Here is a 19,234-nt window from a genome sequence, read left to right on the forward strand (position 1 = left end):
TGTTTCAACTACCTATTTTAAAGTTTTTTGTCACTTTCTAAGTTTTGAATTTTATGGAATTGGGAAAGAAGTACCGAGTTTGAAGCGTTCATGAGCAGACATTGGTTTTTTGTCACTTTCTAAGTTTTGAATTTTATGGAATTGGGAAAGAAGTACCGAGTTTGAAGCGTTCATGAGCAGACATTGCAGTTGAATATTCAAGTTCTGAATTTGATTATTGATGAATAATAAAATAAATCCTACTAGCTCGATTGATGGTTTCATTTAATTTATTTAAACCAGGTTACCTTTAGTAATATTTTTCGTTAATTTATGAAAATATCAAATTAGCCCGTAATCCTGAATCCTGATACATAAATTTAGCCTATTAATTTAACACATGTACAACTGTACTCAGTGTTGCACTATCAAATGCAATTGAAGCGCCTCTATGCCAGGGTTTTTATGTTCCTGGTCAGGCTATAATAGGTAAGTACTAATTATGACCATTGATTTCGGAATATGGATGAACCCAGGACTCTGAAGTCCTGGGTTCATCCAGTCTGAACCCGAGAAAGGTTCTAACGATTTGACCACGACCTGATTTTATTCCAGTTAAGTTTAACTAAACCCTGAAACTTAGCGAAGTTTATTGCACTTCGTTCGTTCGTTCGTTTCAGCCAAATGACGTCCATTGCACTTACTGTAGTATATCTATCCTAGGATATTTAATAAAAATATTAACAAATAAGGCTTAGCTGGTCTAAATCTAAGTATAGCCTGACCAGGAACATAAAAACCCTGGCATAGAGGCGCTTCAATTGCATTTGATAGTGCAACACTGAGTACAGTTGTACATGTGTTAAATTAATAGGCTAAATTTATGTATCAGGATTCAGGATTACGGGCTAATTTGATATTTTCATAAATTAACGAAAAATATTATTAAAGGTAACCTGGTTTAAATAAATTAAATGAAACCATCAATCGAGCTAGTAGGATTTATTTTATTATTCATCAATAATCAAATTCAGAACTTGAATATTCAACTGCAATGTCTGCTCATGAACGCTTCAAACTCGGTACTTCTTTCCCAATTCCATAAAATTCAAAACTTAGAAAGTGACAAAAAACTTTAAAATAGGTAGTTGAAACAGACTACAGCTAATTTTCATAGTGGACTGTACTATACGATAAACATGTCAGTCAATTTGACAACCTTTGTCGGAAACATTATTCAATGAAAATATTGTCCGAACCCTAAGTATTTCTCTTCGACAAATACTTTAACACATAGTGAACCACTTTTCTTTCACGACTATAAAAATATTTTAGCAATTTAATTCACAAAATCAATTGCAAACATTTAAAATAAAGTTTGTTTACACTTTGACAACAATAGACTGACATGCAAGGTGACATGTCAATGAAGTTTTCAGTTACTGTTGCCATTAAAAGAAATTAGTACCATTAGTTTTCCGCAACATGGCGAGGGTTTTTATGTTCCTGGTCAGGCTATAAACATTATTGATTTATCTTAAATTAACTTTCCACGGGTTGGGCAGACAAGGTTAACCTAACCTAACCTAACTACCCTTATCTATTCTATAATAAGGATTATCGCGCTCTGAAATGGAAATCTCGAGAGGCTTTGATAATTAATTAATCAACGTTGCACTGTGCATATAAACTACTCGTGCGGGTGTTCTGATTATTTATATCTCGCACAGGTTGGAAACTCCGCACAAATAGATCGTCGCCATGGCAACTCCCTAAAGGCCGCATGAAAACTCCACGCTTCATTTGACAATACTCGTTTACATCGCCCTGACATTGACAATCTCAATATTTCTCCCCTGACGGTCGACGGGTAAACACGACTTCATAAACAAACAACAAAAATGTTCTGGGGTATAAGTCCAGCGCTGGACTTGCAGCAGGAGTATCTCAAACATGGAGACGAAAACGCCTACGAGCTCAACTTCCTGGTCATCGGTGGGTGCGACGGGCGACACCTCCTTAAAACCTTATCCCAAGCCTATCGGCACACCAGGCGGTACATGAACATCTTTGTCGTCGACGGCTGTCCAGAACTCATCGCCAGGCAGATCCTGCTCATGTCCTTGGCTTTGGAAAAAACTACGAGATGCGGCTTGCTAGAAAAGACGAGACGGTGGCTCGAAATCTACGGCAATCTGCTCCTGCGGCCATCTACCTCAAGGTATTTAATCGCTAAAGCACGCCAACTCGTCGGCATGATCACGAATCCCGAGTTCATGAGCTGTCTGCTACCAACCGTCTCGATCGATCAAATGAAGTACCGCGAACGCGACTACCTTGAGAGCCTGGTTAACTTCTGGACCACTGGGAACACAAATCAGTTCAACGCTTGTGAGCTTTGGGAGCATCGGATCAGGCACAGCCTCGGCGTGAGGTACGACAACCGAGCGGGAGTGTTCGACTGGGACTACCACATGCGCCTCAAAGAGATCGCTAGTCAGATATGCTTTCAAGAATATAAACATTTTAGGGAGCACGGAGTTGCTTTCACTTGGCTGGAGACAGAGGTGTGCAGACCAAATGTGACGTTTGCAGCGGGAGTGTGCAAGTGCGGGGATAGATACCTTCACCGAGGGTATCTTGGGGATATGGTGACTTCCCCGTATATAGCATTCGGGCTAGATTGCGACGACAAGGACATGCTGATATCATCTCACGGAGTGAACAACAAACGGTCGACAGACGTGTCGGAGCGCAACGTTATGCGGATGCTGTACGAGGTGGAAAACCGTCAGGCTTTCGACGCAAACGCATTTAATTTGGAAAAGGAGAAGAATTTAGGGATGGTTGTGCTGAGTCAGCTGGACGCGCGGATTTCGGAGGCTGGACCTGAAGTGCCGCTGCTGTTGCGCGAGGATCGGAATACGTATATCGATGTAGATTACGGGAAGGTGCATTTTCTTTCCTTGTCTGCGCTGGATCATTATCCGCACAAGCCGCAGTTCCAGGGGTTGTTCCATGGTGTGTTTGTGGGGCAGAACATGCTGACGCGCGTAAAGCCGAGCGTTTGGTCGATGGCGCGGGACGACGCGTTTGTCGTCATGGAGTCGCGCAAGTACATGGTGGAGCTGAAGAGAGACGACGTCAAGGCGTTCGCTGAACAAATAGACCAGGCGGCGAAGGCCGCACAGTGCGAGAAAATCACTTCGTTCGATCCTCAAAAGGACGATTATGCAAAGTTTTTGATGAGGAGGAGAAGTGAGAGCATCGATATTCCTGTTTGAGTTAAAGTTACGATTAAAAGTACATGTTTTTCTTTATAAAATACTGCTTATTTGAAATCGGACAGAATGCTAAGTCTCGTAGATTGCGAGGTTTATTATTTTGTGATGATGAATTAAATAAAAACAGTTTAGTTACTTTTCATAGTCATTTAAATACGATTGTTATTTGAGATTAATTATGTGATTAATATAATATTTACTAGCTATTATGTATTTTCTCTATACAAATAAATGTATAAATGAACAAATGTTTCAATTGTTCCAAAATGCTTATACAAACCTCTATCCCAGGTTAGGCTGCGCAGCTTTTTTCAACGTACACGTCGCAAGCTCTTGCTCTGCGCCCAAGCGACATTATTTCTTGAATCTTCCTCGTAGCTGTTGCACGACATCAGCGAAATGTATTGTCTCTCCTGTGTATCTAAAGCGAGGTTTAGACTAGCAATAAAACTTGCAGAACTTGACTTCTTACCGTTACGGCTGTCACCGTTTTATTGCTAGTCTAAACCTCGCCTAAGACTTTAGTTATGTTTCTTGGTTTACAAAAATCAACCCCTAAATAGAACTTATTGTGACTACGGTCACCGTAGTACTGGTAGTACGGTGTATTTAGGTACAACAGTCCGTGAGTCATGGGCATGCGGTGCGACATTTGTATGAGATTATCGTGGCCATGAATATCAAACACACCATATGTATGGTATTGTCTAATAGTAAATACCTTAATTTCCATTTTGCAAAAAAACATACCAAACTGAAAAGGGTATAGCAATGAAACAACCCATAAAATTTGTGTTCATCTATTTTTTCATTAATAATATGTTACATTCATTTAGTAAATCATATAGCAAATATATTTACAAGGACAAAATAAACTGGAAATTAAAACGTCTCAACGTTTTTTTCGTTTAAAATTCGTATTTTTATATTACATAATATCACCTAACTTTAACATTTCTAATTCAGTAGGTCGGTAGAGTGGTGGAGTGCGAACACCCGCCGTGAGCCAACACATCGCCTTGGCATCCTCACATTCATCCTTACAGCTACAGGCTAGTATAAAACAAGTTTATTACTACATAATTCCATGATCAACATTTATTTTCATATAGACACCGCTAGCTACAGGGAATGTGTTGGTTGGAGCGTCCGGTGCGCGGGAGACCGATCTGTGCGTTTCTCTATGACTGCCAATTTAATACATTAAGCAATTGTAAATCAAATTGTGCGTTATATTATTGTAAACCTTGACAATCAGGTAAATATAACATAATTTTTTAGTGGAGTCTCTCAAGAAAACTCGCTCACACCGAAATTTTCACACACTTTTTTGCTGGTCTCTTAAAAACATGACCCACCTTCTGAAAATCAGATAAAATAAGTCCAATCAATATGGAACTAATATTGGAATAAAAAGCAGCTAGTTACGTATTTTCATGGTTTCGATGATGATAGGTAATCCAGGCTAATCGTTAGCCAAACCACTTGGGTACAGTTACGGAAAACAGCTAGCATAAGTTTATATTTTACAATAATAACACACTTTAAACAATCTAATAATATTTGAGCTTCATTAGCTATCACTGAATATACAGTGTACTAAATTTTCTAAATATACACAGAAGCACAGACTGGTCTCGCCGCGCGGCTGTGCCCACTTATTACACCAACCGCATTGGGCTCTACGTCAGTATTAATCAATGGCAGTGTTACATTTACTATACAAGTTAAAACATTCACATTTTGCAAGACGCATTATCATCAAATTACTATGTAACTACTACACAAATCAGAGGTATTTAACAATATGTTAAATAATAATTTAGGGAAAACATGTATGTACATAGCAAGACGTGTTAACAAGAAAAATCATTACTACATCTAAGACCGGAGTGAGTCTATGAATAACATTGGTGTTCACAATGGAAGTGCAGCCCAGTAGGTTGCCCAGTAGACCCAATGATGTCGGACATACAAATCGATACGATTAAAAACCGTGGTGTATCACGATATTTCGTCGGAGTCTGTCCGGGCTGCGGTGTAATAGTTGGTCACGTTGCGGCGGGCATTCGCACGCGCGAGCTACCGTGAGCAAAGGTTGGCGACCGCAATTGACGTGTTAGGCCTACGCGTACAAGTGCGCGCGCGTCCTCGCAGCTTACCCGCATTTTATCTAACCTTAAAATTCAAATAAAACACCATCGAACTTCTCCCAATGTTAGGCAGCACTTATTATATCTTCCCCTGTGAGCAGATCAATAGATCTTTATGAAGTCCTCTTTAAAATTCTGGCCAGCGGATAGTACTAGCTTTTTTAAGGGGAGTAAAGCATAGTTTAATTTGTAAATTAAGAAATCACATACAATTAAAAGAATCACACCCATAAAAATGATTTTTTTTGCTATGGGGGTAATCTGTGTTTCTTAAGCTGTGCCGTCCATATTATTCCCTCATCATACAACAGGATTCCATTAATTATATTTTATTTTGCTACTGCAAATTATTACAAATATTTTTGTCATACAGTATGTACTTACATTGAGATAGCATTAAATATTTATAATCGACGTTACATAACTTTTTACAAATACTTTATATTAGCCCAGGTTTACAGCACCATGTGGGTATTGTTTGGTGCTTTTGAAGTCTAGCAATAGGGCTACTCCAGCCCACGCGTACAAATTGAGTAGCTGTTGATATGGCTGACGTTCAAACTTGAGTTTAGAAGTTTAGTTTCCAGTAACGAAAGTCGGGTTTCCTGCACTAGCGCGCACGCACTCTGAGTTTCAAACGCGTGCACGCGACGCCCGCTGGGGCGCGGCACTCCGCGCGCCGCCATCGCGACCAGCAGCGGGCGACGTCACTGTGACGTCACACCGACCGACCGCCCGCTGCTGGCTACAAAAGCCAAACATCGGTCACAGAATGACATCTACGATTATCAACAAGACCTGTCTTTATTGTTAGAATACAATGGTCTAGCAATTTTCGAAACCTATCTAAGCCATCCGCAGACCGATGTCTCGCCCGATTCTTATAGCGATCGAGTATTGTATCTAACTAGACATATTCAACAAAATCACGAATCGAATTTGTTTTAATTACATAAATTCACTAACATACGCTATGGGTCGGGTCGCTGGAGATGGCGGCGCGCCGGGACAGACGGCAGGTCACGCGCAGGCGGGCCGCGGTGCCCCGGGGTCCCGGGCCCCGGGTCCCGGGGTCCCGGGACAGTTTGGCAGTGACGCGGCCCGCCGGCGCGGCGAGTGCCGCCCCCAGCTACAGAGTATTGCATTTACATCTACCCTGTACGTGTTTATAGTATCTATTTAGACTTACTTAAGTATAACGTATAACTATGAGAATAATTACTCGCAAACAGGGCGCACGGCCTCACAGCGCCAGTGAACATCGTACCAGAGTGATAGCAGCCGATACGTTTAATTATTTTATTTATTCAATATTTTAACTGTAATTTACCTATGAGTTATATCCGTGGCCGCGCCACCTAGCCTAGCGTAAACGCGAATGAAACGATAACGTCCTAAATTGTCACAATAAAATAAACGAGAAAACTATAACATATTACATCATAACATTCATGTCCATTCAGTTTATGGCGTAAATTCGTTTAAAGTCAATACAATAATAATAGATATTCTGATAAAATCGAAATAACTTTTATTCACATTAAAGTTTTAGAATATGTGTACGTTACGGCTAAGTTATATGAAATTATTCGTGCACGGTGATACGAGATCGCTGGAGTTGTAGTTACAAGAAATCATTTAGAATGATCGTTCAGCAACTTATCAATACACGAAAGCAAGTGACGGGTGAGAGGAGAGTGTCCGCAGAATGCCGTGAGTGCCCCGACGCGGCGTGGAGGGTGAGTCTGGGCGCTAATCGGAGAGGTGACAGAATGAAGCAGTCTCTCCGGGGACGGTTGCGAGGTCGCCCAGGGCGCGCCGGGGCGGGGCAGCGGGCGACCGGTAACTGGGCTCGAATCGGATCGACCGTCGGCGAAAAATTAAACGTCACTACAAAACATTCACGGATCATCGACGTCGAGTTCCGCCGCCGGCGTCGCAGCGACATCCACAAACTAAGACATGTCACATTAAAGCTTCGCTTACGATTATTACAGCTCAATTTGTTAATCGCCTATCTAATTTGCAAGCTACTCGAGCTTCGTCCGTCGGAGTCGAAGGAAGCGGACTCGACGTCTGACAGGACCTCGGCACCGTACAACACCTTAACGCTACGTCCATAAAACGATAAGTCTTACTTAAAGTTACTTTAGACATACAATCCGCCGCACCACCGCTGGGTCGCGGGAACAGATAGAGTTATAAAGCGTATCGATAAAATGGAACAAACATAATCGTCGACGGCCCCGGCGGGGCGGCGGGCGACCGCGTCTCGGCTCACATCGACGGTACGCTAAGTCGTTCAAATACAATAGTTCAGTCGTATCGTTTATATACTGTGCATTTAATACTCATATATTTACAAGTCACGGATCGTCTAACGATAACTATGAGCGGGGCGGTCCGCTCGTTTCGCTACGCGTGAACGGTGTTCGCTAACGGTTATGCTAGTCGTTAACGTGATTACCCTAACAGTGCAAACGGAGGTTACGTGGAATCTACTCGGGCGAGTCGCCGCGGGGGGGCGGTCAGCGCGGGGTGGGGTCAGTGTTTGTACTCGGGTAGCGCGGGCGCGTGTGCGGCGCGCAGCGTGGCGTCGCTGCTGGTGGAGCCGCCGGGCGACGGCAGGTAGCGGCGCCCGCCCCCCCCGCCGCCCCCGCCCCCGCCCCCGCCCTCGCCCCCGGCGCCCACCGCGTCTTCACTCGCCCACCGGGCTAACTGTTGTTGAGCTTGAATAAATTCATCACTAGAAAATGATAGAGAAGAGGAACGGAGAGTCGGGGGCTGGCGGCCGGTGGGCTCCTACCCGAAACACGGATAATTACATCCTGAATCGACTGCAGTACGAGTCGAAATTTGTTTCAGAATTTAATTTAATTTCTATCAAATTAAGGCTGGGTTGCACCATCTTACTTTAATTTTGACAAACGTCAAAAATCTGTCAAACTCCATACAAAAAGCACCGGTTATCGTCATAGTTACCGTTAAAGTGTGGTGGTGCAACTCAGCCTTAGCATGCATTATTTTATCTAGGGCTACCGTATTGGAGCTCACCAGTTTTGGCGCCATCATACAATTTTCTTTCTATTACTTTTCAGTCACTAATTAGATATTTTTGGCTAAGATTGAAAAGCAACGATTTCAATTATTCGTGTTTCGGGTAAAAGACGCACAAGGGTCAGTGCTCTCTTTGCGCTTACGACTTTCAAAGACAAATTATAATGCATAAAAAAGCATCGAAGGATTTACAGAATTTCAGTTTCAAAAAATCGTCTTTGAATGTCATTTAAAGCGGAGCCCACCGTCTGCCAAAATTTATATTTATTACGAGTAAATTGAAGTCATTTTTACCACAAAACATTTAAAATGGACTATAAATGGGTGGATTATTGTGAGTATGTGATACTCATTTCGCTGCGAGACTAAAGGGGAGACAGAAAAATCAGGGCATTGTGTAGAGGCTTGGGGGGAAATTTGCAATTTCATCTATTGTAGTGGTTTTTAAGTAGTTGAAAAAATATGGGGGCGCTTAAAAATAATTTATTCTCAATGTGGGTAGTGGACAAAACAAGTTTGGGAAAGCCCTGCTACGGCTATTACGAAAAACTTTCGAGTTCGAATCGTTTGCGTATTCGAATCGCCATCAAAAGATTTAGTACGAAAACTACAACTGCGCTCTTGTGAACGTGTCGTAAAGTGAACTTACTATGAGAAATGGTTGCACGAAACTTATTTTGAGAATCAACATTGTCACGTTATCGTTTAATTCGAAGGTTGACTATCGAGTTTTGTCGAATACGCAAACGATTCGAAGACGAAAGTTGTTCATGCTAAAGTAGGTACGGCCAACTAGCAGCGATACAAAAGGTCGATACCTACGAACTGTCGAGTTAACAATATAATTATTCTGTCTCTTCCCATCTTGTGTATTTGTCATAATGTCTCTCAAAATAGTATGTCAAATTCAGACGGGTTCACCCACGACTTTGGGTTTGTTTACATTTGGCATTGCTTCTCGTTGGCCGTACTTTAGAGGTACTGGTCTAGACTAGGTATATTAATCCTTCAAGGCCCGCGAATCTAGACACAATAGATAACCAATTGTTATGACATTAATGAATGCCGTCTGGGACTCAAGCGGTTAATTAAACATTTCATCGCACTCACCTCTCGCTATCAGGCGCGTCGCGCAGCCGTTCCGCATCAGCCGTTTCATACAGCGCGTCGTCGTCCACGCGAGCGTGCGCGTGCGAATGCGAATGCGGTGAGTGCGCGAGCGCGTGCGGCGCGTGGGACGCGTGCGGCGCGGCGGCGGGGGGCGCGGGGAACAGCGGCGGGTGGTGGCGGCCGCTGCCGCGGAAGCGCGGGTAGCCGAACCGCGATTCTTCCTCGCCCGGCATGCGACCGCGGCAGCGGCTGGAAGGCGAGACACGACTGTAAGAAAAGGAGCGGTTAGTAGTTTGTTGTTAAATAAGTAGATTATGGTCGGTTAGTGGGTTCTTATAGAAAGGTGATCTGATAGGGCGTGCGCGCATGGGTGACTTTTGTCACCGTGATAGTACCTATGTCTCTCCATAGATAAGAATAAGTACAACGTTGCCTCTCTTTTTCTCTTGATAAAAGTGTAAAAGAGAAAGATATACTGTGACGGTGACAAAATGTCACCCGTACGCACGTAGCCAGAGAAAGAGGATAGGTTAGTACTTCGATTCTGTTAAAAAGGTGATCTGTTAGTAAAAGACTACCAAAGGGGGTTGGCCTTCCTCCATTTCTTCGCATCATCAATAACTTAAATTGTTTCGAATAACGGAAACGCAAGCAACTTTTGGCACGTAAGCAAGTTCTCTAAAAAGTGCCTTAATTCTAATAAAGAAACGGTCAGTCAGTGACTGGAGTGGTACTCCAGTTGCCAAATCAGATCCTCCAGGTTGCGGATCCGAATTTCCACGAACAAGGGGGATCGTTTCCAAAAGAGAATCACTGTCGAATTTTTGACGATTAAAAGAGATCGTATACAATAGAGGTACAAAAGCAGTACTCACGGTGGGACTTCCCCGGGCTCGATCCGGTAGTGGCGGTCGGCCTCGGTCTCGGACATGCGAATGTCTTCGGAGCCGGACGGGCTCATGTGCCGGCTGGAGTGGTGCTCCAGCTGCCGGATCAGGTCCTCCAGGTTGCGGATCCGGATCGGCCCGCATTGAGGCGCCTCGTCTTCCTCCTCGTCGCCGCGTTGTCTGGAAGGCATACAGTTTTGGATGTATAGGCGTATTTGGTGATAGGAGTTTAGTTTTGATGATTTTCTTTCAAGATTGCCTCAGCCTTGAAAAGAGAGAAAAGAGATTCTTAATCAGAAGATAAAGTGAGGAGTTCTACGTCCTAAAGACTGTCCTTAAAAGCAATGTTCACAAACTTAGTCCCTGGAAGCTTGGTGTGAAGAATAAGAAGCGAAGGCGCTCGGCGCTCGCTCGCGTACGTACTCGTATTCAGCTTGAGGAGACAAGTCCTATTCCTGCAAGCTTAGCGTGAAGAAGAAGAAACAAAGAAGAAAGAAAGAGAAGCAGTACCTCTGCAGCTCAGCCTCGTGTATCTTTTCTGGGCTGTGCGCGCCCTAGTGCTTTCACTCGTAGTCAGTTTGAGAACAAGCCCCATCCCCTCCAGCAAGTATCAAGACTGGTGTGACTAAGACACGGAAGTAGAAAAAAGAACAAGGAAAAGAAGAATTACCTCCGCAGCTCAGCCTCGTGTATCTTCACGGCACTGGTCGTCCGTTCGTGCTTGTACTCGTAGTCAGCTTGAGCTCAAGTCCCATTCCGGCAAGCAGGTTTCAATACTATTGTTACTACGAAGAAGGAGTAGAAAGAAGATCAAGGAAAAGAAGAATTACCTCCGCAGCTCAGCCTCGTGAATTTTCTCCGCGCTGGGCGCGCGTTCGCGCTTGTACTCGTAGTCTTGTAGCGCGCGCAGGTCGCCCGAACCAGAATAGATAGCTTGAGAAGAAGAAGAAGAAATAAGAAGCAGTACCTACGCAGATCAGCCTCGTGTATCTTTTCTGGGCTGTGCGCGCCCTAGTGCTATCACTCGTAGTCAGTTTGAGAACAAGCCCCATCCCCACCAGCAAGTATCAAGACTGGTGTGACTAAGACAAAGAAGTAGAAAAAAGATCAAGAAAAAGAAGAAGTACCTCCGCAGCTCAGCCTCGTGTATCTTTCGCGCTTGTACACGTAGTCAGTTTGAAGACAAGCCCCATCCTCTCCATCAGCAAGTATCAAGACTGGTGTGACTAAGACAAAGAAGTAGAAAAAAGATCAAGAAAAAGAAGAATTACCTCCGCAGCTCAGCTTCGTGTATCTTCTCTGCGCTGGGCGCTCGCTCGCGCTTGTACTCGTAGTCTTGTAGCGCGAGCAGGTTGCCCGAGCCAGAACAGACAGCTTGAGAAGAAGAAGAAGAAGAAAGAAGAAGAAGTACCTCCGCAGCTCAGCCTCGTGTATCTTCTCTGCGCTGGGCGCGCGCTCGCGCATGTACTCATAGTTAGTTTGAGGATAGGCCCCATCCCCGCCAGCAAGTATCAAGGACGGTGTAAAGAAGATGAAGAAGAAGAATCTACCAACAACGCAGCTTAGCCTCGTGTATACAAGAAATCTCAAGTCTGATGTGACTAAGAAGAAGAAGCAGAGTACCTCCGCAGCTCAGCCTCGTGTATCTTTTCGGCGCTGGGCACGCGCTCGCGCTTGTACTCGTAGTCAGTTTGAGGACAAGCTCCATTCCCAAGAGCAAGTTTCAATCAAAACTATTGTGACTATGAAGAAGGAGTAGAAAGAAGATCAAGAAAAAGAAGAATTACCTCCGCAGCTCAGCCTCGTGTATCTTTTCTGGGCTGTGCGCGCCCTAGTGCTATCACTCGTAGTCAGTTTGAGAACAAGCCCCATCCCCACCAGCAAGTATCAAGACTGGTGTGACTAAGACAAAGAAGTAGAAAAAAGATCAAGGAAAAGAAGAATTACCTCCGCAGCTCAGCCTCGTGTATCTTCACGGCACTGGGCGCGCGCTCGCGCTTGTACTCGTAGTCTTGTAGCGCGCGCAGGTCGCCCGAACCAGAACAGACAGCTTGAGAAGAAGAAGAAGAAATAAGAAGCAGTACCTTCGCAGCTCAGCCTCGTGTATCTTCTCCGCGCTGGGCGCGCGTTCGCGCTTGTACTCGTAGTCTTGTAGCGCGCGCAGGTCGCCCGAGCCACTCGCCGCGCCCGCGCTCGCGCGTTGCGCAGCCGCCGTCTTCAGCGCCACGATTATGTTCTCGTGGTAGCCGTTCAGATCCTGGAAGGTTGTGGAATTTTTGATTAATGAGGAGATAAAGTAGGTACATGAAGAACTTAACACTTTTTAAGCTTAAGAACTTGACTGTTTGAGTCGAGAAAATACATTTGTACGATCACTCATGACATTACTTACATTTTTTGTATCAAGATTCAACCGAAACATGCTTCGATTTATGGACATAAACGTCATAATTTCACTAATTATAAACAAAACGTTCTCTAAGAACCACAACAAACCTGCTTTTAAGGTGACTTTTTAAGAGCTCCATGTGTGTCCATGTGATAGAAGATATTTTTTATCGGCTCTGATTATGAATACGCCAATGCCAATGTTTTACACCTCAGATATTTTTTACCTATTTTGTCAGATTGTGGCTTTGGAAATACTCTATCTGCCATCATCTGGCCCTAACACTGAACACCCTTTCTATAACCGCCCTTCGTTCCTCATATCCCTCACCTTAAACTTATACTCCATATCAGCTACGGCGCCCGCGGGCTCCTGGCCGTCGGACTGCGAGCCGGCCTCCAGCTGCTCGGACTGCGAGTCGTCGCCCCACTTGTCCTTGCCGTCCACGGCGCCGTAGCCGTGCTTCTTCAGGATGCCCTTCTCCGGCAGCTTGGCCATCGAGTTGGGCGCTACATCTATGAACGCTATGTCTTCTTCGCCTGGCAATAAAGAAAGTTAGAAATAATCTCGCAATATCGTGACGCACGGTGATGAAGGCAAAGGCTGTTGGTTGTAGAGTCAGTAAGTATGTGATTCGTGTTTCTATTTAGGATTTCCAACACAGATTTTTGTCTTAAGTAAAGCTGATGTTGTCAAAGAAGAATTGTATTATTTTAGCTAAGAGAATGTTATAAGATTTACCTGAATGAGTAGGCTCATCTTCACTGCCAGAATGAACACGTTTCATTTGTTTGTGGTCCCTGAAAACAAAAGCAGTACGATGTTATTTTAGTTCTGTTGTTCTGAACTATGAATGTAATGCAGTGTAGAAAAACTTATAATACTTACGGGTATCTACTAGTACTGCCTGCTCCAGACATGTGGTTTCCATGTCTGAATATAACCCGCTGAGAGTCCCCGCGGCTACACAAACAAAAACAATCCATCAGTATCATAGTAATTGAAATCAAATTCGTGAAAAGGCGCACTATACAAGCTACGGAAAACCTGATCCTCCTGTTGGTGGGCAACTACTCACACGTCTGCTTTAAAAATGTGCATCACGCTATCACTGTAAACCCGTGACTATTGTAACTAAGTAAAGAAAACTAAGCGTGGGCCCGATGGAGTCGCGTGTGAATGTGCTTGGTCACACTGTACACCAAGAATGAGAGCTAATGTACTGGTTCAGCTTTCGATAGAAGCTTGGAGTCTATGAGCTAGCATTCACGAAAACGGGAAAGGTTTAGCAAAAAAACAATTTATTAAGTTCCACGCTGTGATCTTGGTTAATAGCAAAAAAGGTTCGGTCTTGACGATCCTCCAAATCCGATAGGTTGTTATCAATATCACAGTTTTGATGAACACTGGCTCTTCGAAAAAGCGAAAATTGTGTGAGCAAAAGTCGACAGCGGTGAGGCGCCTCTCACTAGAGCGCCAAGCGTTCGACGTACCTTAACAGGTTTCTGTTCAACACCAGATCCGATAAAAAAGGAAACAACGTTTTATTTAAAGGTAAGTTTAGTTGTACCAGCAGTCAGTCGTGATCCATAAGAAACGTGAAAAAGAAACAAAAGTGATTTTTAAAATATCTATGAAAACTATTGCGTAGAGTTCCCATAATACTCAGTAAAAAAGTATGTAAGAAGTAAAGAAATAACTTGAGGGTAAATAAATTTACGACTAAATACAAAGGATAAAACTCTCGAAAACAGTGAAACAACAAGTCACCTTTACAAAGTGAAAGATTTTTAACGGTCAAGAGCTATTTAACTCGTTTTTAGTTTATATTTTGTTAGTTGTTTTTATACGACTGCATGGTACTCAAAACAAAGGAAAACAGAAGAAAATCTACGTCATATACGCACCTAAATGTGTTGTTGAAGGAGTGCATCTTCCCTCCATCCAGAGAGATGTCCTCTTGCGAGTTGTTGGACGTGGTGGAGCCCGCAGCGAAGCTCTTGGCGATTGGTTTCTTGACGTAGGGAGGGTCGTACTTCGGCAGCGTACTCTTTTTCCTGATGCAGGCGTGGCGTGGGAACGCACACTCGGATCAATTGATTACGTTTACAAAGAGGCCCAAGGAATTTATAAGCATCGAGAACACCTTGTTTGCTTTAGAGTTTAGTGGGGGGACAAAAGTTGGTGGTAGGAAAGTGTTGGTGATTGTCGACTTGAAAAAACGCGAGTGTTACTAGCTCCGCCTTCAAGAAAGTGGAGGTAGTAAGAACACGAGTTTTTCACATAATAAGTAGTTACCTAACTGAAGCTTATTTGGAAATGTCTTTTGTTCCCCCATATTTTTTATTGCAAAGACTGGTGCTTTTGGATATTTCAATCAATTTCAATATAGAAACAATTTTAGATTTGGACAAACTTTAACTTTTCGTTTCATTCCTCATGGGAATTTGATGTTAATGTGGAAATTTATCAAAAAATTGATCTTAGCTTAATGATGTGGTTCCTTCCAGTAATTAATGAAGCAAGCTGTATGGCAAGTATCTTTGTAATCAGAATCGTTAATTTATTTTTGTGATCAATTTGAAAAAATAGTAGTGTTAGCTGATATTACTGGAAAGATCCTGTTTCCTTATAAGTAACATTAGGCGTTGCTAACTAGATAGACAGCTGCTTGAAAGAAGAATCCGTGCATCGCACATTCGCTTCTCGTGCAAAAGTTAAGAGAATTTAGTGGTAGTGATAGTGATTGGTGACGTAGAGTCGAGCGATCTATATCTTCTCCAATTTGACTTGTGTTACTTTCACGTCGGTACATACCTCGAGTGACAAGGCACAAACCCGGTGTAGTGTCACGGGGTGTCTCTGTAAGTGGCGCAACTGTTAGATTTATGTTAACGGTAACAGTTCACGGTAAGTTACATGTGATATCGGAAGATATAGACGCGATCGCGCCGCCGGGTCGCGTCTGCGGCGCCCGGCGGCGCGGCCTCCGACCAAGAAAGGAAACGAAAACGAGTCACAGTTCACATAAGCCAATGCATACATCCAAGAGCCCAGAATCTTAAGGGTTTGAGTCGAGGTGTCGCTCGAGTACAACGAAGAAAGCCTTGTCGGCATGCAGCTCGGCGGCCGGACGGCGGGCGCGTGGTCGGGTGCGGGCGCAGAGGGCGCGGGCGGGGCGGGGGGCGCGGGCGCGGCCCGGCCGCCGGCGCGGACACAGAACCACAGATCAAATGCAGTTGTGGCGCGCCGACAGCGCCGACGCGCCACCCGCCAACTCTAGCTCTACGACCACAACGTAAACGACAAAAATCTTCAAAAAAACAAAAAACCAATCGCCGATAAAAACGAACAGAAACACCAACGCTAACGTCTAAAATAAACATACAAGTATACGAAGGTGACGATTTAAATTTCTTCTTAAAGACTACCTTTGGTCTGTTTTCTGCTCACTAACCTTAGGCACAGGGAGAAGTTTTTGTGTACTACGACTGACCTGTAGCAGAGAGCGCTCAGGGCAAATACTATGAATACCCCCCCTACCACAGACATGAGCACCGCCACGAGGAACACCGTGTTCGAGCCGTGGTAGTTCTCTGCGCCCAAAGAGAAGGGGGATGAGTGGGGGCGGCCGAGGCGTCGGAGAGGTCACGGGAGGGTCTCGGGAGAGCCTCGGGAGAGTCTCGGGAGAGTCTCGTGACGTCAGGGACGCCGCCGCGCGACCGGCGCCGGGAACACGACACGGACACAGACAGGCGACAGACAGTGCGACAACACCGAGTTACCGGGTTACCTGAAGCAGTACGCCATCCAGGCGAAACCCACGAACACGGAGAGAACGACCGCGAGCAACAATATCACCATGTTCATGGTGCTCATCTTATTCCCCTCGTGCTCACCTGCAAGAGAGGGTCCGTGGCGTTAGTCGCCGGCGCCGCCCGCGCCTGGGCCCGGCCTAATCCGAGCAATGCTTTCGAACAACCCACGGTACCGACATTTTTAAAAGCCAGTTGGTACACTCTACAGCCACCCGTATTTCTAATCGCAACAGTGTTACAATTTTGTAACAAAAAAATCTACGATCGCGACGAAATTTAGATTCATTTTTGGATTTTGAAAAGCTGTGCTCGGATTCTCATGGCCAATCAATTATTACAAACACATTAAGAAGGGGAATATTACAGAAAAGAAACCTGAAAACATAAAAATTAGTTAAATAGACAGAAGTAAGTAGCAGTTGTTATTGCATTGATTTTCCGTTTCATTTTGTGATTGTCATTTTGTAAAGTAAGTAGGTAAATAAATTATAGAAAAGTAAGTGTAGGTAACTGTTTTATATTCATAGTTTTGATCTCTTTTTCTTGTTGTATTGTTCAATTAATATAAAGTTGTGTTAATAAAGTTCAAGAAAAGAGAAAAGATCTTTGCAATTCATCAAATTACATTTTATTTTCACAAAATTTTCACTCATTTATCACATTATCAAATTCATCTCTCTTTCATCCTTGCACCACCAGTTCAACCGCACAATGTTCTCACACCACAACCGTTTGCTCATCTCTTAACCCATACCGTCCGAACTGGCATCGACTCACCATACGGTGTTTCCTTCTTGGTCATGTTGTAGGCGGCTTTGGTGGCGTTGTCGGGTACCCACGGCGTGGGCGATGGCGGGAGCGCGTCGTGTTGCGAACAGTCTGGCCCAGTCCAGCCGCGGTTGCAGACGCACTTGTTTAGGTTCGAACACACCTGCGAAGGGGTTAACGGTTATTGTTTTACTTTAAAATTCATTCATTCATGAAAAACTTAAGATACTCGGCGCCAAAGGGGACTCTGCTGCTAGTATATAAGACCCTTTGCCAATCCCTACTAATGTAGGTACTGTATAAGAGTTTGGGGGGGAGCTGCTAAGTACTTAATGATCGAGCTTGAAAGAGCCCAAAGGGCTGTACTCAAAGTGATGCTTAGAAAGCCTTTCAGGTACAATAAAAATCAGCTATATTCAGAAGCAGGAGTTTTGAGAGTCCGTCAATTGTTCATACTACGGGCTGCCACTGGCATGCACACTATCACCCTCAAGTCACCTGAATACGAAAAGCTCTGTAAACTACGAGTCTTCAAGATCGCGGTCCCAACAGTACGCACAAAATTTGCTAAACGTCATCCTATTTCTCTGTTACCGTTTATTTACAACAAAATTTGCCGCAAACTAAAAATTAAAACTTTGACAACTCACCATGCTAAACTTGAAATTGAATCTTGGCTTAAAAGCCTTGACTACCTGGACACAGAATGTCTTCTTACTTAACGAGTATAATACCTCTGTCACACACACACACACACACACACACACACACNAATTATAGGCGTTTCTTTATCTATAAGATTTTTCAGTTTGTAGAGTTTACTCATAGGAACTTCCTCGATCTTCAGCGGCTGATTTGCGTTTTTAATAGTAATATTAGAGAGTTCAAAAGATAGCAGCTTCACAGCGTGACCTCGAAGTTTATTTTCGGCGTTCTGAATGCTATTCGTTTCGGTAATGAGTTTACATCCTTTGGGAATCTCTACCAGGTAAGTGCCTTGTATCGACTTGAAGCTTTCCTCGGCACAAATTAAACTTATTTTCGTCTTTAGTGGACACGTAATGAGATAATGGTAATCATCAATTTTGTCAATAATTTCGGTTATAGCTTTATATTGTATATATGTGCATTTGTCTGTTATTGTTTGTTTCAGGATCAGTGTGTAAATACAGTCGTCGTTCCTTTGTGTCTTCGTAAAGCTTATCCTCTTGCAATAATAAATATCTTGAAATTTGTTGCATTCTTTGTCCATGTACCAATATTTCTCTTCATTCATGGCCAGATAAGGTAAGGTGGGGATTATAAGGGTATTATTATAGGTAGGAGACGGGTACAGGTGATAATAGTCGTAAAAATTGCTATGCATAATAGGGATTTTCAGTAAAAATACCAATGTGTTGTCGGAGTAGTATGAACCACTCTCTATTAAGTCATAATAGTCTCTATAGTTAGTATGTTCGTCGAATAAAAGTTCCTGTGGCTTATAAGTTTGTTTTAGGATATTATACATGTATAGAATATCGTCATGAGATAATATACTATGGTGCGTTATGTGTAATTTAGAGAAGGCAATCGAATTTTCTAAAGAAACTAATGTCTCATATATAGAGTCCAAATTTCCATTAATTATTGTAAATAAAGTATTGATTTTGATATAGTCAGTCAGTTTATAGTTAGTCATGTTAATTTCAGTTGTGATTTCATTAATTTTGCGATAAATTTTATACTGATTGGAAGCTATCGTTGTAATAGTAGAGTTAAAGGATTCCAAAATTCCGTAATTTAAACT

At 43.4% G+C, this 19,234-nt stretch overlaps 2 protein-coding genes across 2 annotated transcripts; one reads left to right on the top strand and one right to left on the bottom strand.

The window, feature by feature from the left end:
- Positions 1-1,656: 1,656 nt before the first annotated feature.
- On the top strand, positions 1,657-3,454 carry Dnaaf3 (dynein axonemal assembly factor 3). Its single transcript, XM_028315744.1, has one exon. It carries the CDS (start codon positions 1,881-1,883, stop codon positions 3,261-3,263), a length of 1,383 nt encoding a protein of 460 aa, XP_028171545.1. The 5' UTR covers positions 1,657-1,880; the 3' UTR covers positions 3,264-3,454.
- Positions 3,455-7,960: 4,506 nt separating this feature from the next.
- LOC114360889 (uncharacterized) lies at positions 7,961-17,608 on the bottom strand (the record flags this gene model as incomplete). The annotated part of the gene is made up of 11 exons (XM_028315743.1): positions 7,961-8,162; positions 9,584-9,850; positions 10,459-10,650; positions 12,555-12,727; positions 13,190-13,398; positions 13,601-13,659; positions 13,748-13,822; positions 14,353-14,364; positions 14,767-14,916; positions 16,356-16,455; positions 17,455-17,608. Coding segments are annotated over 11 exons (1,593 nt in total), but the record flags the coding sequence as incomplete, so codon positions are not given.
- Between the last annotated feature and the right edge of the window lie 1,626 nt (positions 17,609-19,234).

This window comes from Ostrinia furnacalis, unplaced genomic scaffold (assembly GCF_004193835.3).
Source record: "Ostrinia furnacalis isolate ACB-3 unplaced genomic scaffold, ASM419383v2 OfSCF5222, whole genome shotgun sequence".
In the NCBI taxonomy this organism is placed as follows: Eukaryota; Metazoa; Arthropoda; class Insecta; order Lepidoptera; family Crambidae; genus Ostrinia; species Ostrinia furnacalis.

Coding starts and splice junctions, on each gene's coding strand:
- Dnaaf3 (XM_028315744.1), top strand. CDS start 1,881: ATGTTCTGGGGTATAAGTCCAGCGCTGGACTTGCAGCAGGAGTATCTC.